The sequence below is a fragment of the Hypanus sabinus genome, chromosome 3 (assembly GCF_030144855.1).
Source record: "Hypanus sabinus isolate sHypSab1 chromosome 3, sHypSab1.hap1, whole genome shotgun sequence".
NCBI lineage: Eukaryota > Metazoa > Chordata > Chondrichthyes > Myliobatiformes > Dasyatidae > Hypanus > Hypanus sabinus.
This window is the reverse complement of record NC_082708.1, coordinates 159,532,686-159,558,207: the sequence shown is the minus strand read 5'-3', so window position 1 is coordinate 159,558,207 and position 25,522 is coordinate 159,532,686. Positions and strand designations below refer to the sequence as shown.

The window sequence follows — 25,522 nt, the reverse complement described above, 5'->3', positions numbered from 1 at the left end:
CATAAATGTCAGTGTTGCTCTTTCCATGCGTGGAGGTTCCAAGTGCATTGGCCGATGTTCCAACGTGGCTCGTTTTCCCAAACATTGCATTAACCGTCTAAAAGGGAGAGGCTCTTCTAAAGGAGAGGATGGACAAACAGTAGTTTTCTCAGGAGCGGTGGAGGCTGAGAGTTGATGAAATTATGAGAGTTGTAGATAGAAAGCCAGCAACTTTTATCCCAGAGTTGAAATAATTGATACTAGAAGGCAGGCATTCTAGGCGAGGGGTGGGGGGGGAAGAGTTCAAAGGAAAAAATGTGAGGCAGGTTTCCCCCCCCAGAGAGTGGTGGTGCCTGGAATGTGTTGCCAGGGATGGTGGTGGAGGCAGATATAATAGTGGTGTTTAAGAGGCTCTTTGATAGGCAGGCATGTGGATGTGTAGAGAATGGAGGGATATGGACCACATGCAGGCTGAAGAGATTGGGGTCATGGGTGTGGGACAGTACTGTGGACCAAAGAGACAGTTCTTCTTTACTCTTCCTTATACCCATTGGATTTCCAAATATTTTAGTATTTAAGGATCTTGACTCAAAATGTCCACTCTCCGTTTTCCTCCATTTGTGCTTCCTGACCCATCGGGTTTCTCCAGTGCCTTCGTGTTGTTCTTTTATTCAAAGGTGGTTTTTTGGCGTCTGTGCTGGAGTCAGCACTTACTTCCCATTGCTAGCTGCCCTTGAGAAGGTGGGAGTGATCCACTACTTTGAAATGCTGCCTCTTTTTCTGAATGTGGAGTCCCCTTGCTTTTGGGGCACCCGGTGGAGATGGTAGAGGATATGGAGGGAGTGGTGTTACACCCCTTCTGCCAAGACACCCCAGATCTCCAGTGAAATGTGAACTCTGATAAATGTCCAGCAGGCTGTACTTAAATAGGATGCTGAACGGGCAACAGGACCCAGAGCAAGAATCAGGCCATTCGGCCCATCAAGTCTCCTTGCCAATCCATCGTGGCTGAATAATTATCCTGTCAACTCCATTCTCCTGCCTCCCTTTGCTATTTTGCTACTCTTATTAACTGTTTTAAATGCACCCAATGACTTGGCCTCCACAGCCACCTGTGGCAATGAATTCCACAGATTCACCACCCTCTGGCTAAAGAAATTCTTCTGTCTGTTCTAAAGAGACATCCTTGTATTCTGAGGCTACGCCCTCTGATCCTAGGCCCCCTCACTATAAGAAACGTCCTTTGCACACCTCCCTTTCAATATTCAATAAGTTTCAATGAGATCCCTCCTTCATTCTTCTAAACTCCAACCAGTACAGGCCCAGAGCCATCAAATGCACCTCATTCCCGGGGTCATTCTCGGGAGGTGGAAGATGCATTGGATACCACAAATGAGAAAATCTGCAGATGCTGTAAATCCAAGCAACACACACAAAATGCTGGAGCAACTCAGCCGGCCAGGCAGCATCTATGGAGAAAAGTAGAGTCAATATGCTGGTTTAGCCGATGTCATTGAAGGTGAGGTGGAGTCCTGGGTGGTAATTGGCTTATCATTGTCACATGTACAGAAATACAGTGAAAAGTTTTTATTTGCATACCATCCAAACAGATCAAAGTACATTAAGGTAGTAAAAAGGAAAACTGATTGCAGAATATAGTTTTACAACTATGGAGAAAGCGCACAGAAGGCAGATACAGGTGTCCCCGCTTTACGAATGTTCACTTTACGTCACTTCGCTTTACAAAAGACCTACATTAGTAACCTATTTCGCATTACAAAGAGGATTTTCACTTTTTACGAAAATTTTTCCCATATAAATTAATGGTTCTTTGTTTACGCCATTTCGGCTTAAGAAAGGTTTCATAGGACCGCTCTACCTTTGTAAATGGGTGGGGGGGGGGCAACTTGTAAGGAGGTGCAAGGACCACAACAAGAGATCAAGAATTATGTTTAGCATACAAGAGATGCATTCAGGTGTAGATGGAAACTGTTCCTGAGCTTGCTGGTGTGTGTTCTCAAACTTCTGTATCTTCTGCCTGATGGGGAGGAGGTAAAGGAAGAGAGAATGACTAAGGCGCGAAAGGTCTTCGATTATGTTGCCTGATTTCCTGAGGTAGCAGGAAGTGTCAGAGTCCATGGAGGGGTGGCTATAAAAACCATGTGGAAGAATTTGTCTGTTTCAGCGTTTGACAAGAGGTAGACAGCACCTGACTTCAGTGTTGCCAGTAGTGGCCCTGATTTTATTACCTAGCCTGGATTGCCCCAACCTCGAGGCCTGTATTTGAAGACCAGAGTGGTGTCTTGAATATTAATCGAGATTCCTGGGCAACTCCAACTTTATTTAGAGATGCAGCACAGTAACAGCTGGCACAATGACCCGTGTCACCTAATTATACCTGCGTGACCAATTAAATTACTGACCCATAAGTTTGGAATGTGGGAGGAAACTGGAGAACACCTGCTGGAATTGAACCTGGGTCGCTGGCGTTGTAATAGTGTTATGCAAATCACTACACTGTGCTGTCCCCATTAGAAGAAGTTGATTAGGAGTTGGGATCATGTGAAAAGCCTGCTGAAAGTGTGGGCAACATGAGCCTGCTGCCTTAGATTTGGTTAGAATAGCTTCCTCCCAATATGGATGGGACACCAGGTCATCATTCCCATGGACAGAAGAACTGTTATCCCTTTGATAACAACAATATGTACAAAGCACCAGGGTCATTGGAAATAACCTGTGTATGGATATAGTGAGTTCAGTGCAAACTTCTGTTTCTGAAAGCTCTCCACCTCCTCTCCCTGGACCTGGGCTGAGGACTACTGAGCTTGCAAGGACAGGTCTGTGATCCAAGTGTTTTGGTGCCTCCCAGGGCAAAACATTGAAGCGTGCCGTAGGTGAACCTTAAATTTGCAGATCCACGGTGGATAACAAAGTTATCCAAAAGGCCAGTGGATAACAAAGGTGTGCTGTACACAGAGCAGGGGCCTCAATTACAGAAGCATCACCTTGACTCTGTGTTAATAGAAAAACACATTCATGAGGTGTGGTGGTAGACTGATAATATTCCAGAACTAAGCCCACTGTGACAGCTGTGAATTTTTAAATTCAGCCAATTAATTAATTCTGCATTTAAAAAGGTTATTATTGTAAAAATCTAAGTTTCTTTATTTAAAGCCTGTGGGGGAAAGGGATTTGGTGTAAATCAGAACATGCTGTGAACATCCAGCATTTGCTAAGCATCCTTAGTGTTCTAACCCCATTTCATATCTCGGATACTGTGTATTTTATACTATTAGTGGGATTTGTCACCATTATTCTGGTGGATCTAAGTGTAATACCAGAGCTAACTGGATTATGGCGTTAACTCGCTACAGACCCATATCGGATTATTATTGCCATATGTACTGAGATGCAGTGTAAGGCTTTTGCTTGTGTGCCATCCAGAGAGATCATTCTGTACATAAGTACATTTAGGTAGTAAATATAAAACAAAATGCAGAGCAGATAGACAGAGTTCAACGGGCCTTGGTGAGGTAGGTTGGGAGATCAAGGCTTCATCTTTCAGTGTATGTGAGGATCGTTCAATAACAGATAAAAACTGTCCTTGAACCAGGTGGTACTTTTGTCTAATGAGCCGCTGTGTTCAAGGGCAAATGGAGAAGGACAGAAATCGTTGGTCTCCTGCCAGATCAAAGTTAAGGATGAAGCTGGTCTTGTCCTCTTAAAAGGAGTAATACCCAATGTTCTGTGAAATGATTTCAATGTAAACATTTTACTGCTGAATTTTGTTTCTGAGAGGGGGCATGAATACAATATTCAATAAATATGTTCCCTTAGGGGTGGGGCCTTCTTTGCTGATGTGGTGTACATCATTGATTGACAGCTGGAGCAGGTCCGTATGTCTTCGATTGTCAAGATCCTAGCTTTTTGTTTTAGAAAAATGTCCCTGAGAGACTTAGATAAGGCTAGGTAGTCAGTTTCTTTATCCCAGAAGTTCCAGAGAGTGTAGGTTTGAAGTGAGGGGGAGGGAGTTTAGAGGAGAATTACAAGGCCAGTTTTTATTACAAAGGTTAGTAGCTACCTGACAGGGAAGGTGGTGGAAGTAGATACAGCAACAACCTTGAAGAGCCATTTAGACAAGCACATGAGTGGTCAGATGTGCACGCTTTGAGCAGAAGAAGATTAGAATGTCATCGGTTGCATCAGTACCCGCAGTCACCGACGTGGATGTAAGGTCGATCTTGCGGAGAGTAAACCCACGGAAAGCATCGGCCCCAGATGGTGTCGTAGCTGTGTTGTTAGATGCTGTGCAGATCAGCTGGCAGGTGTATGTGCAGACATTTTTCACTGCTCCCTGTTTCAGTCTGAAGCTTCTACCTGCTTTATGGTGGCTGAGGCAAAACAAGGGAATGTGCCATGATGACTCCTAGTTGATGGCTCTGCCTTCCACCATCATGCAGTGCTTCGAGAGGCTGGTCATTGCACATATTAGCTCCAGCCTTGACCTACTGCAATTCACCTGCTATGGCCACACTTGGGCTACTGCAGACAATGTTGGTTACCTTAACTAAGGAAAAAGATGCAGTCTGAAAGAAAAGAACTAGGTGACTTCCTGGGATAAGAGAGGCTAAGCAGCTGGTCTGCATTCTTTAGAGTTTGGCAGAATATGGAATGATTTTAATAATAAGTAATAAGTAATAAGTAATAATAAGTACTTTATTGATCCAAAGTGGAAATTCTGTCATTACAGCATCAACATTTAAAATATGCTTAGTAGTGTGCAGACTTAACTAATAATGACGTTCAGAATAATAATATACACAATATTAATTTACCAATGTGCAATAATGTACAAAATAATAAAAGTTTCGTACTATGAAGCGTGTTCTCCTGTCACACAGAGATGAACTGCTGTATATGCTTACTGCATTTAGTAGGAAAGATCTTGTGTTATTGTTTTTCTCTCGTATACAAGGCTTTGATAGGCTAGATGCAAGGTGTTTTAGGTTCTCCTACTTGTGAAATACATTCAAAGTGAGGGGCCGATCATTTAAATCTGGGGTGTGCAGAAATTTCTTCTCAGAGAGTGGTGAATCTTTGGAATTTTCTGCCTCAGGAGCTTGGAAGTTGGGTTATTGGAGGGAGGTAAAGATTTAATAGGTTAGGGAGCTGTCACAGAAGAGCAGATGAGGCCTTCAGCAGATCAGAAATGATCACATTGAATAGTGGAGCAGGCTCAAGTAGCCTACTGTTTTCCTGGTGTTCTTATTTTGGTTTTGATGCTTTTTGTATGGGCTTAGATAATTTCTACTACATTTTTATCTTTGCACCTCTCTCTGTCCCAGGGTGTTAATGTGATAAATATGCAGTGTCTAATTGTTTGCTTGATTTTAGGTAGTGCACAGACGTACTCCAATGGAAGAGCGAGGTTTACAACGCACCAATCATATCACCGAACTAATAGAGACAACGAGCGAGCAGACGTACGTAATTGCCCTGCGAGCCGGGCACTTATTAAAACCCTAACTGCTGATGATCTGACCTTGAGAGGCTCAGTGAAGTTCTTTCGTTAAACTTCTCCCATTTCTAAACTTTCAGAATTAGAAAAGAATGATTTGGATGTTTTCTGTCTCTCAACATCAGTCAGGGACATTGAGAAATCGTGGAGAAAGATGTTGCTACACGAAATGGCAGAGGCCATGGCAGCTTTCTGGTGGTGGTGGGGCATTAAAATTCACTGCAACACTCACTGCAGCAGCACTTCAAGGTAGCTCCATGTGATTAGTACAGTTCACAGCAGGAAAATGTGAGGGTATAAGACCACAAGTCCATATGATATAGGACCATTTGGCCCAACGAGTCTGCTCCACTATTTCTTTATGGCTGATCCAATTTTCCTCTTGGCCCTAATCCCCTGCTTCTCCCCATATCCCTCCATGCCCTGACTATCAATAATGCAGTCTAGTAGCTCAAACAAGTTTGCCACATTACTCAAGTACCCAACACCAGATTCCCAAAACAGACAATTTTATTCTAAGCTCCATTATGGCAAGAGGTTACTTGGGAACACTTCAACAATGTTCACGAAAGTTCCTAAAAATGTAATGTTTCATCTGACTCATGGGAAGCTCCAGCCGGTAAAAATCCAAATGGAGAATGGGCATCCAAAAAAAAAGTTTATTTGGATACCACCCCATCAAATACCTCCTGACCAACTTTGCATATTCAGGAAATATTGGGATAACACCTACATATCAATGTGTCAGTGCTACTTATTGATACAAGTGTATTGGCATGATGTATTTGCCAAGTTAGCCCATTGAGCCTCTTCCTTGCACAATTATTATCAAAGTTCAAAGTAAGTTTATTATTAAAGTATGTACACGTGTGGCCCAGCTGAACCTTGAAAACTTCCACAGTCAGACTCCATGATTTGCCCGTTCTCCAGAATGTGTCATTAGCGTTTTTTCTGAGGAAGTTGGTGCATAGGTAAGGAATTTATAATTTCTGTAAACTATTCGTGCTGTGCAAAACAGAATGTAAACATTAAAGTATGTTGTTTAAGGTGTAACAGAATACTAAACTATAATTACAGCAAATAAACTCTTTTTAGTATCTAAATATCTCTAATATAGAGGAACAAAGCACCAGTTTTTTTAAGTTGATATTTCAATTTGTAATCCATTATCCCTAATCTTGATGCGCTCCATGTACAAAATGGTTTGTTATCTGTCAGAATTATTAAACCTAATTGGATGATCACCCATGATAGGACTGATGAGGCGTTCCTGGATAGGCTGTGATTTCTGTTCATGGGAAAGGAGCAAGTCTACACAAGGGAGGGTGGTGAAATTTTATTGACAGCATTTATTTCCCAAGATTGCTGGCAACCGCCTTTCTGTCACTAGAACATAATTTTTTCCCCCCAAGATTGCTGGCAAGCACCTTTCTAACAGTAGAACATTTTTATAATAGAAGGAAAGTATTATGAGTTGAACATTTCGTCCACAGTTTTTGCAACAACGCTGTCCAGTTTATCCAGTCAACAGCTTTTTTTTCTCTTCCTTTGTTCTCAACTAGTTTATGGATCCTGCTTCCATTGCTGTTTTTGGTTTAAAAACCACTTCTTTCCCTAACAAGTGGAATTTTCTTACTTAATAGTTGTGGTCTTTCCCTACTGAAAAATCCCCATTTTTCTTAACTAAGATCTATCAGTAAATTTTCCAGCTGTTAATCTTTAGGGCAGTGTTGCAAACATAAGTATCTCAAAGTAAGTTGTGTAGACAGCTTGCCCTTCTTTCGAGCAACAAATAGGGAAGAATTTGTGATGGCCAGATCCAAACTCCACCATACTGTAATCCCCCATTGCCTGTCTGATCTAAATGCAGCTTGATTTCTTTGCTATGAACTACTCTGGGTTCTTTTAAAGAAATGTGGTCAGGCAGAGTAACTGAAATTCACCTGGGAAAATGGTCTCTGCCGTAACGTGCTTCAACATCTGATCAAGGATTGTTTCAGCATTTGAGAGAGAACTTTTCCAAATCTATGTTGGAGCTGAACTATGGAAATTAATTACGTTATTCTTGTTACTTACAGGGAGGATTTTCGATGTTTTTACAGCTGCTACCTATAATTGTTTTGATCCTGGTGTCTGTTTTAAGCCAATTGATGGTATCATCTCCACCATATAGTCTCTACTATCGAGCGTAAGTATTACTGATATATATTCATATTCTCCTAATTCATTTTGTTTGGGTGAAACTCCATTTGTGTGGCACATTTGCATGTTAGCCGAATATGTAACTGATGATAAACAAAACTAATTATATTAATTATTCCTTGTGTTAATAGAGCAATAACAATACATTGTAGCATCAGTCCATGTAAGACTTGAGGGAACAGCCTTGTGTTCAAAGCAAAAAAATGAAAATGACAATGACTTACAAACAGATTTATTTTAAAGAACTATAGATTTTTGATTTGGAGCATCTTCCATAGTGAATGCTGCTCTACCAATGGCGACAAGGAAGCAAAATAATCCTCTAGAGAATTGGTTGCATTTATGTTGGTGCCATCAATTTCTGGGTAGCTTGGTTGAAGTATACATTCATGGAATAGATTTCTGTTCATTGTTTCATTTTTTTTTTGCTCGTTGCTTAAATAATTCTGGTCGGAACATGATTGACATTTTGAATATGGTAGGAGACCAGGTGAACAGTGACAAGATCTAAAATAATCAGTGATGGCCTGTGTTGATTATGGCTTCCATAACATCAAGGCTCTGGACTATGAGCAGATCATCCGACCTGTCCTTTCTATTCCTTGGAAGGTCATCAGCATTCCTGATCTTCTGCCCTCCTGCTCTCTGTTCTGCCTTCCATCAAGAGATGACTATACCTTTTTATACAAGACTGAAATCAGCTTGCCATGGCTTTGTGTGCTGTATAAATATAAGCCTGTATTTAATTGACTGGAAGAAATGAGCTGGGTTTTTTTAATGACTAACTTTTGCATTTGCAGTGCTGTGGGGCATACTGTCAAGAGGCAGACCAGCAACCTTAAAGTAGTTTATTTTGTCAACAAAGACTTTGAGAAAGAATATACGGGTGTGATGGTACAAAAAGTGGAAAAAAGTGTTGAAGAAGATTATATAACCAACCTTCGAAATAACTGCTGGAAGGAACGGCAGGAGAGTAAGTTTCTTGTACTCAACTTTCTGAAATTTTAATCCTTTTCAGGAGTGATTTTAATGCAAGGCTTAAGATGATTCACTACATTTATTCAACCTAGACCAGGGATGGCCAACCTTTTACATTCTGTGTTTCAATTTTTGCAGATGCACCATACAACTCTCGTACCCCCACAATTCTTGTAAAAATACATTAATATAGAACTTGTGCGTGAAAAAATTGACACATGTAATATGGCCACCCCTGACCTGGACCCTAGCAGACTGACGTTAATAGGTTGACTAAATAAGGGTTGGGAAATGGGTGACCATCCTCCACTTTGGAGCACATATTTAGACAGTATTGATATGAGTTCTCCTCCTCCTTTCAGCCTAACATTCAGCTGGTGGTTGTTTGGCACTGTTCTCCTGTGAATGAGAAGGGTAGGATCATTTAATGTACCCTTCCACAGGAGAATCGCTTCTTTAGCTGCCCTGAGGTGAAGCAGGAATTCCCAGGGGATGACATTTTGACTGAAGAGATCAGTTTACCCTCAGCCTGATGGGGAGAATGTGAAAATGTGTCAGTGACCAGAAGCCTGTAAATGCCGTGGTTCCAGGAACAACCTGAATAAAACAATTTGGTATAGGAGCAAAGATAGGCCATTCAGCCCATCAAGTCTGTCCACCAAGGAACCATGTCTCTTTCCTTAGCAAATCAAGAACCTATCAATCTTTGCTTAAACACATCCAATAACTTGGCCTCCACCACCCTGTATGGTAATATATTCATTACTCTCTGGCTGAAGCAATTCCTTATCTTCTCGATTCCAAAGGGACACCCCTTTCATTCTGAGGTTATGGCATTGGATCCCAGACTCTGCTACCAATGGAAACATCCTTTCCATATCCACAGGGATTTTATATCCAGTAGGTTTCAATCAGATCCCTTCTCCTGCTCCCCCATCATATCTTTCTGAACTCCATCAAGTTTAAACCCAGAGACCTGAAACACTGCTGAAGATTTATTGGAAGTGATTTGTCTGAATCGGAATCTGGTCGGTTCCAATAAAAAGATACATCTGGGAATGTACACAAGGTGTGAAGAATAGGGTAAAATTGGTGGTTGGAATTTTTGGAGTTTGGTACTTTGATCCAGAGCAGCAAATTTTCTGGACAGAGGTTGAGTTGTGTGCATAGTGAAAATGAAAAATGTACTTGCAGCAGCACCACACACACATAACATCATGTACAAAGCATTCAGAAGAACTTAAGTTACACATTAATTGTCCACAATTACTACAAGATAGGACACAATTGGAACAAGTAAGTCCATTTTTGAGCAAAGTCGTCATAGTGTTGCTGAACTCTAGTGATTAGGGTTTTGCTGGTTCATTTAAGAACCGAATAGCTGTTCTTGAACCTGGTAACGTTGGACTTCTATACTTCCTGCTTGGTGGTACGGTAGCTGTGAGAAGATGGCATGTCTGAATGGTGGGGATCTTTGGATACTTCTCTCCTGAGACAGTGCCTCCCCTAGATAGCACCAGTGGTAGGGAGGGATGTGCCCGTAAAGAAACTGGTGAGTTTTTCTTATGACTGCTGGGCCCAGGGCAGGTCATCCAATTATGTTAATGCCCAGGAAATTCATGTTCACTTGTGCCCCTCATTATCCCTCTATCCCTGTTTCTCTCTTTGTGTGTGTGTGAATGTGGAGTTCTCTTTGTGTGGAGTTGGTTGGGGAGAGTAAACTGGTAACAGTGCAACTGGGTGTGTGATGTAAAGGGGTCCTTGCTGAAAGGCCTGTTTCCTGACTCTAATTAATAGAGATATGTAAAACTGAGACTTGGAGAGAGTATTTAACAGTTTAAGGTAAAGGGGAAGTTGGAAAATTTTTCTTTCTTTGCAAGTGGTAGTGGGAGCATCTACAACTTGCTGCTTAAAAGGGGATGTTGAGGCAGAAACCCTCGCCATCCTCCTAAATGGTAGTGCGGAAAGAGCTGCCTATAGGGCAATAAACAGATCTGAATAATGAGATTACTCTGGATAGTCAGTCTTGGCCAGAGTAGATGGATGGGCTGAATGGCCTCCTGTGCCGATCTCTTGATTCTGTGAATGGAAAATAAATAGGAAAAAAAGGGGTTAAGCTTAGCTTGACATGAATGTTATTTATTGAAGAAAATCCAGAAAGATTTTAATGGCAACAGGAATGAGCCACAGTGCTCTACTGGCCATTAAGATGGTGGTTAACACAACACTTTACAGTACCAGTGACCCAGGTTCAATTCCTGGCACTGCCTGTAAGGAGTTTGTGTATTCTCCCCGTAGGTTTCCTCGGGGAGCTCTGGTTTCCTCCCACAGTCCAAAGACATACCAGTTGGTAATTTCATTGGGCATTGTAAATTGTCCTGTGATCAGGTCAAGATTAAATCCAGGGGATTGCTGGGCAGTGTAACTTGAAAGGCCTATTGCATGCTGTATCTCAATATATAAATATATAAATAATAAATGTCGACAATCCTCAGTTCAAGTCCAGCTGCACCTGTCTGTACATCCCTTAGAGGCAAGTGATAATTTTTGCTTTTAATATTCAAGAATTTGGAAGTGGGGAAATCAGAGATTTGCAACTTCATGAATGAATGGTTAAGTCCTTCTTGTTTCACAGTCCCTGATACAAGGCTGTCCAACCACAAGATGAAAGTCTGGTATGTGTTAATGAGATCACACGTCAGTCTCAGTTCCACAGAACATCTTATTTACTCACACCTTTTCATCATAGGAATTGTTCCAGTGGACCATGGCTGCAGCCTCAGTAACAGTACACTTTGGGTACAGTCTAGAGGTGTATGCAGCATTTAGAACATACAGACACATTGATAAAATGCACTTTCTGTGTGTGGTTGAAGAGACTTTACTAATTCTGTTTAGATTTTGTACTTGTGAAACATTTAGTGACTCTTGACAAAGTAATGTAATTCTAGTGAGTTCTTGAGATGGACGTTAATGCGTTCCTTGTTTATAATGTCCTGAAAGGATAGGTACATCCATTTTGGAGATGTGGAGATTTGGTACTTCAGTAATCTTTTCTTGTCCTCGTTGGTTTAAGCAGTGAGATGATTATAATGGCTTGTTCCTTTCCACACACCGGGTTTCAACCTTGCCTCTTCACTAGCGCTTTTGCCTGTTTGGGGCCGAGTGGCCAGCTCAACACTCAAACCAGCACGTGCAAGAAGCCAGCTAGATTTGAACTCGGGGCCACTTCCGCTACCCCACCGGCTGGCCGAATACCCCCATATCAGTTTCTTGGGGGCATTCACAAAATGCACAAGAATCGATTAAACACTACTGACAAAGAAATAATGTGCAAAGGAAGACAGACTGTGCCGATATAAAAAAGCTAACAATAAATAGTACCGTGAACACAAATTGTGGAGTCAAGTTGAAAGTGAGTCCATTATTGAAAGTGCATTATGTACATGTTCCTGTGTGGAATTAGAAGGCTGTGGTAAAGGGTTCGGATAAGGCAGAGGTAGAAAAAGAGTTGAATGAACATCCTGCTCTGTTCTATACACTGTTCTCCAGACTCCAGAAATTTCTTCACCACATCACTCTACTCTTAATCATGAACATCTCGTGAAGAGTTTTCTCAATATCCATCATTGCTGGTCTTTGTACTAATTTTGTGCTATTTCTGTGAAAGGAAATGACTATCTTTATGCGGCCAAGGTGTACCGAGATGATCGCCTTCGAAAGAAAGCGGAGCTTATGAAGATGGAAAGTTGTGAGAAGCTAGCAAAACTAAATGAATTGTATCGAGGAGGCTGAGCTGGGCTACAAGGTCTTGCCTTTTAATTTAAATGTTTATTGTACAGGGAGACATTTCAATTTATCATTATTTTAAAAAGAATAAATCTAAGTCTTGTAACCTTGAAAGCCCTGCCCTTTGGACTGATTACATGAGTGTCTGATTATAGCCAAAGCAATCTGTGATGGCTGTGTGTGCATGTGACCCCCCTTCACTTTATTGTATACAATACAGTGTATTCTAGATTAGCTTTTTAAAAAAGCACATGACTATAGTCTATACAACTAATGTCAGCTAATATCATGGGTTTTATGAGCATTGGGTCTCCATTTTTAATTCAGCCGAGTGCTTGTGTTGATGTTCACACAAGTTGGACCCCATATACCAACTGAGCTAATGAACCCAATCCATAACTGTCTTTGTGTAGTTGAAAAGACTTTCCTGACTCTCGGTTTAGATTTTGTACTTTTGAAATATAGTGACTCTTGACAAAGTAATCTAATTCTGGTACACATTCTTGATGGATTTTAATGCATTCCTTGGTTAAAATGTCCTGCAATTGTAGATAAATCCCTTTTTGAGACATGGAGATTTGTTTTGATGAGATGAATTCATTGACCAATTTTGTCACTTGCTAGTTTCAGTAAACAATGAGGTGATTATAATGACGTACTCCTTATATTAAGGATTATGTAGATGTTCTTGAGAATAATGTCCACTGATGCATGTATAACAGTACATTAGCCTCTTGATTTGTGAATATTGTACAGTCGTGATGTATTCTTGAGAGCTGCCTTTTGTTTCTATTGAGCCGTGTCTAAAGATAACAGATGTATATAAATTCATGAAGGAAACTCCCTGTGCAAATTAGAATTTGTGCACTGTGTTGTGTGCGGGGGAGACTGAGCAAGGTGAGGGAACAGGACATGATTTCTGAAATGAAATATCTGACTGCCCCCTCTAATGGATTGACTTGCAACTGGTAAATGTATCTCTCCTCTGCACGCCCAGTCTCAACATAACTCAATGGCCTATCGTCACGTATAAAATTTTACACCTTTTTCATGCACAGCTAATGCTTTGCAGGTACTTTAATTCAGACCACAGAAGTATCCGAAGCTGGTGATAAATGGGAACCGGAGAAGGAGCAGCCTGTGGAGTCTGCTTCACTATTCGGTGAGACTGTGCCTGATCTTCTACCTCAACTGGCACGCACTTGCCAGAGATGACCTTGGTCCCCTTGAGGACGTTCACCTGAGTGAGGGAATACCTTTGCACCTTGCACCTAAATGGCTGAGCTTTTGAGGCTGTGACATTCTCTTGATCATTTCTGCCCAGAATAAGCCTTCGAGCATTTTAAGACCTCTTCCACGAACTTTTTGGTTCGGTGAGATCACCTCCCATTCTTTCAGCCTCTTTTGGAATATAGGTTTAGTCTTGCTATTCATTCCTCATGAGGGTGGGTGCATGGGCAAATCATTCTGGTTAATTGTTCCTGTAACAACATAGGGAATCCCCCACTCCAGGCTTCTCTTTGTTAAACGTTCATCACACTCTCCACTAAGTCAAGTAGGCCCTTCCTCAGTTATAAGATCAGCTGCATGTAACTGCAGTTTGGTCTTAACTGTGATTATTGTAATATATATATTTTATTCTTGTTCTTCCAATCACCTGCAATAGAAGTCCGACATCCATTGCCTTTCCAAATTACTTGTTACCCTGCATGTTAATTTTCCTGATGCAAGCTCGTGACCAGAAATGTTTATCGTTCCTTTGCTTCCACAAATGCTGCCTGATCCACTGAGATCTTCCCAACTGTTTTTTTTGCCCCAGATACCAGTGTTGCAGTCTCTGGTATTTTTATTGTATCGAGAATGTTGGTCCCTCTGAACACTCTCAGTTCCCAGCTTTGCTGTTTAAAGAAAAAAGAAAGAAAATCTTATGTGCTATTTTAACAGTGAAAGTGGAAAAGCTCATATTCCATTTGCCATCAACTTGTCCTTTGACATTGTTGCTATCTATTTAGAGCCAATGTATCCTTGGAGAATACGTTTTGGATTTGTATCATTGGACAATGTGGAGACTTTAGACAAAAAGCTGGAGAAACTCGGTCAGGTGGCGTCTGTGGAGGGAATTAGATGGTTGATGTTTCAAAAGGGTCTCCTCCTGAAACTTTGGTTGTCTCTCAGTTGCTGCGTGACCTGCTGAGTTCCTCCATCTTCTTGTTTATGGTCATTGTGCCATAATCCAGCAATCTCTTGTTACCAAGGAGATATTACAATTAGTTGCTTCACCCAACTGATCCTGTAGATACTTGAGCTAAAGAACTGACATTTGCTGTACTGTACTCAAAATCAGACACTTAATCCTCTTGCTTTCCAAGTATTAACCAATTCTGAATCATTCCTAATCATTAGAAATTCTAAACAAACGAGGCTCCTCTTCTTGTTTTAGTGAAATTAGTAGAAACGACTGAGATTCTAATTGCACATTTGAATTGCTGATTGTAATATATATTTAATGTACCTTTCTCTTAACTGCATCAAATAAAAGTTATTTTAAGTGTGTAAACTGGATGGCTTTGAGTCTGGGCTTGTTCTGATGAGGGGGCACACAATCAATTTATCCTGGATCTTGCAAAATTCTTAGAATAACGTTAGGAGTAGTCAAATCAGCCAACTTCGCCATTCAACAAGATCACTCTTGACCTCAGCATCACTCATTTCCCCCCCCCCCCCCCATCTTTTGACTCCTTTAGTGGAAATGCCTATTGATCCTCTGCATTTTGGGTTATGGAGCTCTGCAGCACAAGAAACAGGCCATTTGGCCTACCAGATCCTTGCTACCCCACAAGGTTACTAAGTGAAGGTGCTATACCCAGTGTCACAGCTACTGCCTGAATTGGAGAAAATTGAACAGTTTTCTCTGGGGTGTCGGAGGCTGAGGGGTGATGTGATAGTTCATAAAGCCTGGAACACCTAGGTAGGAACAGTGTCTTTTTATTCCCCAGGGTGGAAATAATTAGTAGAGGGCATAGGTTTATGATGAGAGGGAGACAGTTGAAGATTTACGAGGCTCTTTTTACACAGTTATAGGTACCTGGGGTGTGCTACCATGGGAGATGGTGGAAGCAATATGATAGTGTTACTTAAGAGACATTTAAATAAATGCAAACATGCAGTTAAACTTGGCATTATGGTCAGCACAGACCATAGGTGGAAAGGCTATGTTTATGCACATTAGGGCTGTATCCTATGCTTTAGTTAAGCAAATGCCTGCCTAAATGTCTCTCTAATGTAGTGATTGTGTTTGATTCTACCACCTCTACTAAATCTAATTCTCACTGTTCTCTAGGGCAGTTGACTCTCGAAGGGGTAAAATCCTGTTCTAAATGGGTAGCCACTGATTCTGGCTCCAACAACATCATTATTCAGGGATTATGATAAACTGGGGAAAAGGGGTGATACATGAGACAGACTTCATTAAAATCCAGTCACTTAAAGCAAGTGTTCAGGTGAAGCAGGCAGTGAAGGAGAGGAATGAAGAAACACTCTTGAAGGATCTCGAAGGTTGAACAGCACTGTGGAAGGTAGGGAATTTCCACTGATAGTGCTTGACCCACTGTTCCTCCGGCAGATTGTTAGTTGCTCCAAATTCCAGCATCTGTAGTCTCAGATCTCCATCGCAAGAGTAAAGTATCGTGCTGCAGATGCACGGAGCATTTGTGACAACCCCCCCCCCCCCCCCAACTGAAGTCTTGTGAGCAGCTTCGGTCTCAACCTAAGGATAAATGTTGGTGCTACAGGGTAATAGTGGAAATGGGGGCTTAATAAACACGAGATTCTGCAGGTGCTAATCTGGAGCACCACACACAAACTGCTGAAGGAATTCAGGTCAGGCAGTGTGCATGGAGATGAATAAACTCGCTTTATCAGGACTGTTTTATTTATAAAAGGAGTAAGATTTGAAGAAGAGGGAAATGGGAGATTTTACAAGTCTTCACTGCTGGCTAAACGACCTGAGGCAGAAGCCAAGTATGCTGCCGAGTAGCACAGTCTCGATATCAGTGGCCAGTTGTCGTCAGCAATGTGCAAATCTTTGGTAATAGTGTGTAGATATGGGAACACGCAAGAAACCAGGCAACGACGGCCAGATACTGACACCGATACGCAGGCTCTGTCACGTGACGCAAGGGAGCGCCCTACATCACCACGTGACACGAGAGTAAGCCCCGCCCCGTCACGTGACCCCTGGCCAATGCTGTGCCGAGAAGAGGCCAGCAGAGCAGTTCCGCTGTGAGAGATCGGTGGGAGGAGCTCGAGCGTTTGGATCTGCCTCAGGTAACCGGGAGGGCCGACGGGGGTAGACGGCCCGAGCGGCCGGAGCCAGGGACAACTTTCCGTCCCTGGGGTTCCATCCGAGAGTGAGCTGGCTGGGTGGGGGGCGGTAAGACAACCGGCTATTCGATAGAAGCTTCCAGTAACCCCAGGCGATGATCAGCCGACTGCAGTCACGTGAGCGGCCGCTCAGCCCCGGCCCCAATGTCTGGGACCGCGACCGTCACCTCCACTCCCACCCTGTTCCGTGGGACCTGAGCCCCTTCTCTTCCCTCGGGGCTGCCTCCCCCAGCCCTACCACCCCATGAAGTAGCCTCTGAGAGGCGCTTTCCCATACACCCTCCTGCAAAAACTCAGCCCGGGATAACTCATCAGGATACCTTCCCCGGGATTTTCACTCATTTCTGTTTCCCCAACTCCTATCCCACTGCACACCACCCAGTACATCTTATCCACGCCCCGTCCCGGACAATCCCCACCTCGTCAAGATCACCATTACAGAGTTTGTAGATAATTTGAATTTTGGAGCTAACTTTCCTTTCACTTTTTTTCCCAACGTAATTTGGGCCCGGGGCTGCAGAAATTCTTTCGTTAACCTAATTGTTGACCACCTATTTGACCATTTGCTTTTAGTCCATGCGCGACACATTTTTCTGATACTAAAGTATGTGCCATGTAAATGCAAATTTTTGATATAATTATTTTTATGAATATAATTTTTGATTTAATAATTTTAGTAGATTTTGTGATTTGTGATTCCAAACCCTCATTTATACTTTGGTTTAGCTATATTTTTTAGTATTATTACAAGGGGTTAATTTCCTCCTGAACTTGACTTTTTCTGTGCATTTTCCCAGCTTCTGAGCTTATCCAAAATGTCCTAACTTTGATAAGTCCTGTTCACGTGTTAATCCTGTGCTTACCCACCCATTTCATCTCCCTGAAATTCCCAGTATAAATCTCCAATTGGGTTCTCCTATTTTGACTTCAGTCACTTACCCAGCCTCACAGTCCCTCAGCTTTATACATTCTTAGTTATGGCCTCTTGCACTTTCACATTGTAGTTGCAGCAAAAATAGTAGAAACTAAGGGTTTCTGGAATTTCAACACCAAACTTCTGTTTTAAATCCTTCCCACTTGACCAAGCTTTACACAAGTCAGATTATTTCAGTGTCACTTGTTGGTTAGTATTTTTAACAATCATATTAAGTGTTTTGGGATGTTTACCATATTAATTCCTTTATATTTGTAAGTAATTGTCATAATGTATATTAAGTGTATGAAATGATATTTAATTCCTCACTTTCCTAGTATATTTATTGTGATACAATGAGGAATAAGTCCCTTTGAGCTGCGCCACCCATCAATCCCCTGATTTAATCCTAGTCTTATCATGGGACACTTTACAGTGACCAATTAACCTGCCAACTGGTAGTCTTTGGACTGTGGGAGGAAACCGAAGCACCCAGAGGAAACCCACACGCAGTCACAGGGAGAATGTCCAATCTCCTTACAGGCAGATGCAGGAATTGAACCTGGGTTGCCGGTGCTGCACTGTGTTAACCACTATGCTACTGTGTCACCATTTTGCAGTACTCAAATGTTTCCAATTAATACATTTTGTGCTTTATGTTTAAATTAGCAGTAGTGCACATAAGACATAGGTTCAGAGTTAGGCCAATTGGCTCACCAAGTCTGCTTTGCCATTCTGTCAGGACTAATTTATTATCCCTCTGAGCCCCAATTTCCTGCATTCTCCCTGTATCCTTTGACACCCTAATTAATCAAGAGCCAACAGTATCAAACTCCAGTTTAAATATACCCAATGACTTGGCCTCCATTGCCATCAGTGGCAATGGATTCCACAGATACAGCACAGGAGAAATTTGAAAGAAGTTGTGCTAGGATTAACCTATTCCAGCACTTCAGTAAGGTGGATGAATGAAAGGATAAGTGAACTGAGATGGGATAATCCTGGATCTTTTGAAGGAAACCTTGGCCATTGGCATAAAGCCACCCTAATAGGGGAGATAGCAGGAACAAGCAAGAAAATATATGACCTATTTGTGAGACTATGGCAACTTGCACTTGTGTAGCGCCTATAATGTATGATTTTAAGGCACTTCTGTAGAAGGTGTTAGCAAATAAAATTTGACACTAAGATGGTTAGGCTTTTTCTGTATTTTTTCTAGTAGGCATTTATTCAGAACATCTAAAAGGAGAAGTTTGGGAGGGCAGGAAAATTTCTAGAGCTTTGGGAAACAAGTTGACTGAAATTGGAATTGAAGGAGCACATCTACAAGTGATTGAGCAGTGAGATGTTTGCAAGGTACATAGGCAACAAATCACAAGTAAACTATTCTGTTTTTCCAAACTTGCTTTCATTGCTGAACTCAACATCGGAATATTGTTCCTTTGAAGTTAAGTTCTTGCACTCTGTTTCTGTCCTTATTGATTAGTTGATGAGTGAACGTAGGTTATGTAATTCCAAGAAAGAAATATAGAAAATGCTCTCTTTTTGTTTCAGAATTGAGTTTACCGTGTGTGAATAAAGATGGCAGATGTAAGTAAAGTTTTATTAAATTGCTAAGAGAAAGTTGCCTGAATTTACTGTCAGTTAAAATGTATGATGATAATGCTTTGTCTCAGCACTTTGATGCAAACAAAGATTTCAGCTATTCTCTGATGTACACTTTACTGCACTTTTACATGGAAGCTGAATGAAACAGTCATTGTCACAAACAAGAGAAAATCTGCAGTTGCTGGAAGTCCAAGCAACACACACAAAATACTAGAAGAATTCAGCGGGCTAGGCCACATTTATGTTAAAGAGTAAACAGTCAACTTTCCAGGTTGAGACCCTTCATCATGACTGGAGGAAAAATTATGAAAAGTCAGAGTAAGAAGGTTGGGGGGGAGGGGGGGGAAGAAACACAAGGTAGTACATGATAGGTGAAACCAGGAGAGGGGGAGGGGTGAAGTAGAGAATTTGATTGGTGAAAGAGACAAGGGCCCAGAGAAGGGGGAATCTGATAGGAGAAGACAGAAGGCCATGGACGAAAGGGAAGGGGGAAGGGCACCAGAGGGAGATGATGGGCAGGTACGGAGATAAGGTGAGAGAGGAAAACGTGAATGGGGAATATTGAAGGGAGGGGGGCAGTTATTGTTCCCAGTGCTGTAATCTACTTGTCAAGTTGGACGTAGACAGAATTTGATGTTGTATTTTTGGTGACATTTTTGAAGTACATTTGCAAGGCATGCTGTTTTAATTTCTTATTCAGATCCAGAATTTGAATAATTTTACTGTTTTTATTTTATGATAATGATAGCTAGTTTCACTGTTAGGCTTAACTTTAAATTTCTTTGATGATGGATGCAGTGTGTAAACAATATCTTTGGGATAAAATTTAATTGCTTTGTGCCATACCTAAAAGTTATTGATTTATTCCTTCTCACTCCCTTTCTGCTTATTTTGCATCCCCTCTCAATCAGTCTTAATTTCATTCAGTTAAACGTTGGGTAGATTGGACCTGATGCTTTGCTTGTTCTAGTTAACTCCATACTTCTCAAGGTGTGGGTCTTAGTGTGGTCATACCTTTGTATATGGTGTTGTTTGGAGTTTTCATGCTTGTCTTTCTAATCTTCACAATGAAGGGAATGAAACAATGTTTTTAGTTGCTGGTGTGAAACCCATAATAAAACCACAACTACACTGTGATGCCTTTTAAATATGTGGTCCATTGAAATTAGCGAATCACTTTTTGCAAGCAGAGAATGCTGAGAAATGGCTTCTGTATCATGGTATGTAACACTTAACAGGAGATGCTCTTCCACCCATGGGTGGGTAGATAAAGTTAACTAAAGTTCTGCTGTTCCTGCCCCTCTGCACTGTTTATTCAGCCTAGTTCACCTGTTCATTGAGCCCCATGTCTCCAGTTTTAAATTATGTGCAAATCCTTTCGCAGGTCAGTTCCCTTCTAAATCAAGCCACTTCCACTGTGATGACATGTGCAAAGTGAGAGAAGAATGAATGCAGCTGTCAGCCACATTCTGTGAAAAGCCAAAAGAGTCACAGCAACTGAATTGCAAACAAAAGACAGCAGAGTTTTCACATATGTGTGGTTATGCTGTGGTTTTTCTTAAATCTCCTTTACTTACAAGGAAGAGGGTCAGAGTCACAGATTTGGTCCATCATTTACCCCCCCCCCCCACAAATTTATCTAAAATACAAGCAATACCATTAAACTTGGAGCTCTAGGTTGTTGATGTTAATGCATAAAGAATATGCAGTCATGATTGCAAGTGTTTAAAACTGATTTTGCATAGTGTCTCCAAATAATTAACTAAGCTAACCATTTACTGAATATAAGGTCTTTGGTGGTTCTTCTAACACTTGAGCATTCTAAACTTTAAACTTGTTTCATTTTGAAAAATTGCTGTGTGCTTGTATTATAAACAAACCAAAATAATTGTGGTTTTCTTTTCTACAGGACTTGAAGAGATACCTTTATAAACAGTTGCCTAGGTAAAAGCATAAATTTTCCTTAATCTGTAAATCCATTTCTAAGTTACTATCATACTGATAATAATAGCAGATTGGATTTATTAAGTAGATCTTAACTGCTATTTTTTGCATTAATTTTTAATTATTTTATAGAATAATTTGTTCTGTGAACTTGCTGTGAAGGAAGTAGCAGTCTATTATGGATATAGATTTGTTGCTGTTCCCCATTTTTATTTAAAGTTTGTCAAGCTGCAATTTCCCCTCTGTCTCTCACTTCAGTCTGTCACCCACAATAGCCTAAATTTCATGAGCTAACTGATGATGTGCTCTTAGAGAAACTAGCTTGGAGCTGTTGTCACTTTTTCTGTAATTATTCTGAACGGAAAGTCATTGTGCTATAAATATTCTAGAAAATTATACAGACATGACACACAGACTTAGGTGCCTTAACATACAGGTGTTAAGTGTGGCTGTGAGTTGATATCTCTTCATATTATCTCTACTTTGTTGTTTTAAAACTGTCCTACGGGCTGTTTTACTATTTGAATTTTGTGGCTAACTTGCACGAGTTCAGTAACTTAGAGTGCAAGTTTTAATTAAAGCATTCCTATAAATGCAAAGAAGAAAGATAACTATCAGCTGTTGAAGGTGTAACTATTAACTCAGTACAATCATGGAGATTCCAGTTGGTTCCATACTTCATACCTTTTGACTGTTTCAGTAGATATTGTGGAAACAATCCAGAATGGAACTAGAAACATAGAAAACCTGCAGCACAATACAGGCCCTTCGGCCCACAAAGTTGTGCCGAACATGTCCCTACCTTAGAAACTACTAGGCTTAGCTATAGTCCTCTATTTTTCTAAGCTCCATGTACGTATCTAAAAGCCTCTTAAAAGACCCTATGGTATCTGCCTCCACCACTGCTGCCGGCAGCCCATTCCATGCACTCGCCACTCTCTGTAAAAAACTTACCCCTGACATCTCCTCTGTACCTACTCCCCCGCACCTTAAACTTGTGTCCTCTTGCGGCAACCATTTTAGCCCTGGGAAAAAGCCTCTGACTATCCACACAATCAAATCCTCTCATCATCTTGAACACCTCTAACAGGTCACCTTCCACCCTCCTTTGCTCCAAGGAGAAAAGGCCAAGTTCACTCAACCTATTCTCATAAGGCATGCTCCCCAATCTAGGCAACATCCTTGTAAATCTCCTCTTACTATGACTTTCACATCCTTCCTGTAGTGAGGCGACCAGAACTGAGCACAGTACTCCAAATGGGGTCTGACCAGGATCCTATATAGCTGCAATATTACCTCTCGGCTCCTAAATTCAATTCCCCAATTGATGAAGGCCTGTACACCGTACGCCTTCTTAACCATAGACTCAACCTGCGCAGCTGCTTTGAGCGTCCTATGGACTCGGACCCAAAGATTCCTCTGATCTTCCACACTGTCAAGAGTCTTACCATTAATACTATATTCTGCCATCATATTTGACCTACCAAAATGAACCACTTCACACTTATCTGGGTTGAACTCCATCTGCAACTTCTCAGCCCAGTTTTGCATCCTTTCAGTGTCCCGCTGTAACCTCTGACAGCCCTCCACACTATCCACAACACCTCCAACCTTTGTGTCATCAGCAAACTTACTAATCCATCCTTCCACTTCTTCATCCAGGTCATTTATAAAAATCACGAAGAGTAAGGGTCCCAGAACAGATCCCTGAGGCACTCCACTGGTGACCGACCTCCATGCGGAATATGACCTGTCTACAACCACTCTTTGCCCTCTGTGGGCAAGCCAGTTCTGGATCCACAAAGCAATAACCCCTTGGATCCTGTGCCTCCTTACTTTCTCAATAAGCCTTGCATGGGGTACCTTATCAAATGCCTTGCTGAAATCCATATACACTACATCTGCTCTTGCTTCATCAATGTGTTTAGTCACATCCTCAAAAAAGTCAATTAGGCTCGTAAGGCACGACCTGCCCTTTACAAAGCCATTCTAACTACTGATCACATTATACCTCCAAATGTTCATAAATCCTGCCTCTCAGGATCTTCTCCATCAACTTACGAACCACTGAGGTAAAACTCACTGGTCTATAATTTCCAGGCTATCTCTACTCCCTTTCTTGAATAAAGGAACAACATCCGCAGCCCTCCAATCCTCAGGAACCTCTCCCGTCCCCATTGATGATGCAAAGATTATAGCCAGAGGCTTAGCAATCTCCTCTCTCACCTCCCACAGTAGCCTGAGGTACACCTCATCTGGGCCCAGCGACTTATCCAATTTGATGCTTTCCAAAAGCTCCAGCACATCCTCTTTCTTAATACCTACATGCTCAAGCTTTTCAGTCTGCTGCAAGTCATCACCACAATCACTAAGATCCTTTTCCATAGTGAATACTGAAGTAAAGTATTCATTACCTCTTCTATTTCCTCCAGTTCCATACACACTTTCCCACTGTCACGTTTGATAGGTCCTATTCTTTCACGTCTTGTCCTCATTGCTCTTCACATTCTTGTAGAATGCCTTGGGGTTTTCCTTAATCCTGCCCGCCAAGGCCTTCTCATGGCCCCTTCTGGCTCTCCTAATTTCCTTCTTAAGCTCCTTCCTAGTAGCCTTATAATCTTCTAGATTTCTAACATTACCTAGCTCTCTGAACCTTTTGTATGCTTTTCTTCTTGACTAGATTTATTACAGCCTTTGTACACCACAGTTCCTGTCCCCTATCATAACTTCCCTGTCTCATTGGAACGTACCTATGCAGAACTTCTCACAACTATTCCCTGAACGTTTGCCACATTTCTTCCGTACTTCTCCCTGAGAACATCCGTTTCCAATTTAAGCCTCCAATTTCCTGCCTGATAACTTCATAATTCCCCTTACTCCACTTAAATGCTTTTCTAACTTGTCTGTTCCTATCTCTGATCAACAGTGCCATGGCCCCATCTCTTGATTCTGAACATAAAATGGACTTTCTTGTTAACATTCATCTTTGCTCCCTTTCCTCTTGTGCTCCTATCTCCAGGGCCCTGTATTCTGCTACATACCTGTTGTTCCTGAGTAACTGCATTTTCTTTGTTGTTTTCCATCTTATGATGGTGAGTTATTTGGATGTTAGTTAGAAGGTTAACAGTTCCTCCTCCATTTTAGTTTTACTGAAATTTTCTAAACACTTGCATGGTAGGATGACCTTCATTTTGTACAGGCAGTCCCCGGGTTACGTACGAGTTCTGTTCCTGATTCTGTTTTTAAGTTGGATTCATACGTAAATCGGAACAAGTACATCCAGTATTATTTAATGTCAGTTAGTCAAACGTTTGTCTTAGTATATACAGTACGTAGTATATATATTACCTTTCGATGCATATAAAACATTTAAGAAACATGTATTTCAATAATTAAACCACTGCATTGCTTAGTAATAACTGGAGCTTTCATCGGGGTAGGGCCATTCACATGCTCCATTATTCTCACTTTATCCTTTAAAATTGTTTTGATCATTGACCGACTGTAGCCTAAGGACCACCGCACTGAATTCCCCGGGTCCGAAAGTCCAATACACTGAGACAAGTTAAATGGAACAAGTGGGTAATGTGCTGGGTTTGGGTATTTGATCCTCCATAATATTCTGTGTGGGAATTTAAACTGGAGGTGGGGGTGTTTTGTTGCGAGCTCGACATCAACCTGGCACGGGAGCGGTCTGTCACTAAATCGAACTCTGGAACCTCCATTCTCCAGCCCGGCGCTGATCTCACTGCGCCACCAGCCAACCGGAACGGGTGGGGGTGGGTGGGTCAGGGTGAATCTTGCTAAGAAAAATTTAAGCCAAGTACAAAGTTAAACACTCAACACAGCGTCAACGGCAACAGCTTAAAATGGTGGACGACGTCACGATCTGACTTAAAATGGCGGACAACTGAGGAAAGTTAGATTTAGAACATCTGTGAGAGGTGATTTGTAGATAGTTTTCTTCCATTCACTGTGGGAGCATCAGTGTTGGGTATATGTAGATCAAATGACCATTATTCATTTTAATTACATAGTATTGACAGATTGTTCAATGGTAGGGGCATCAAATCCAATTTTACTCTCGACTATAATTCATCCTTGAATAGTTCGCTTTGATGTCTTTTGTACTGTGATCCAAAGGATTATAGAGGACCACCATTTCCTAACAGGAGAAGTGTTAAAATGTTGATGTCCACGGGTCAGGT

General features: G+C 41.5%; 2 protein-coding genes across 2 annotated transcripts in view; both read left to right on the top strand.

Moving 5' to 3' along the window:
- dnajb14 (DnaJ heat shock protein family (Hsp40) member B14) overlaps positions 1–15,022 on the top strand; it is a 32,996-nt gene extending 17,974 nt beyond the window's left edge. The window contains exons 5-8 of the mRNA XM_059965456.1: positions 5,374–5,462; positions 7,576–7,685; positions 8,500–8,672; positions 12,348–15,022. Of these exons, the coding sequence (XP_059821439.1) occupies positions 5,374–5,462; positions 7,576–7,685; positions 8,500–8,672; positions 12,348–12,472 (497 nt within the window). The 3' untranslated portion in view covers positions 12,473–15,022. The remainder of the gene's footprint in view (positions 1–5,373; positions 5,463–7,575; positions 7,686–8,499; positions 8,673–12,347) is intronic.
- Positions 15,023–16,686: 1,664 nt separating this feature from the next.
- lamtor3 (late endosomal/lysosomal adaptor, MAPK and MTOR activator 3) overlaps positions 16,687–25,522 on the top strand; it is a 34,431-nt gene continuing 25,595 nt past the window's right edge. Inside the window, exons 1-3 of the mRNA XM_059965472.1 lie at positions 16,687–16,792; positions 19,317–19,352; positions 21,280–21,314. Coding sequence (XP_059821455.1) covers positions 19,344–19,352; positions 21,280–21,314 — 44 coding nt within the window. The 5' untranslated portion in view covers positions 16,687–16,792; positions 19,317–19,343. The remainder of the gene's footprint in view (positions 16,793–19,316; positions 19,353–21,279; positions 21,315–25,522) is intronic.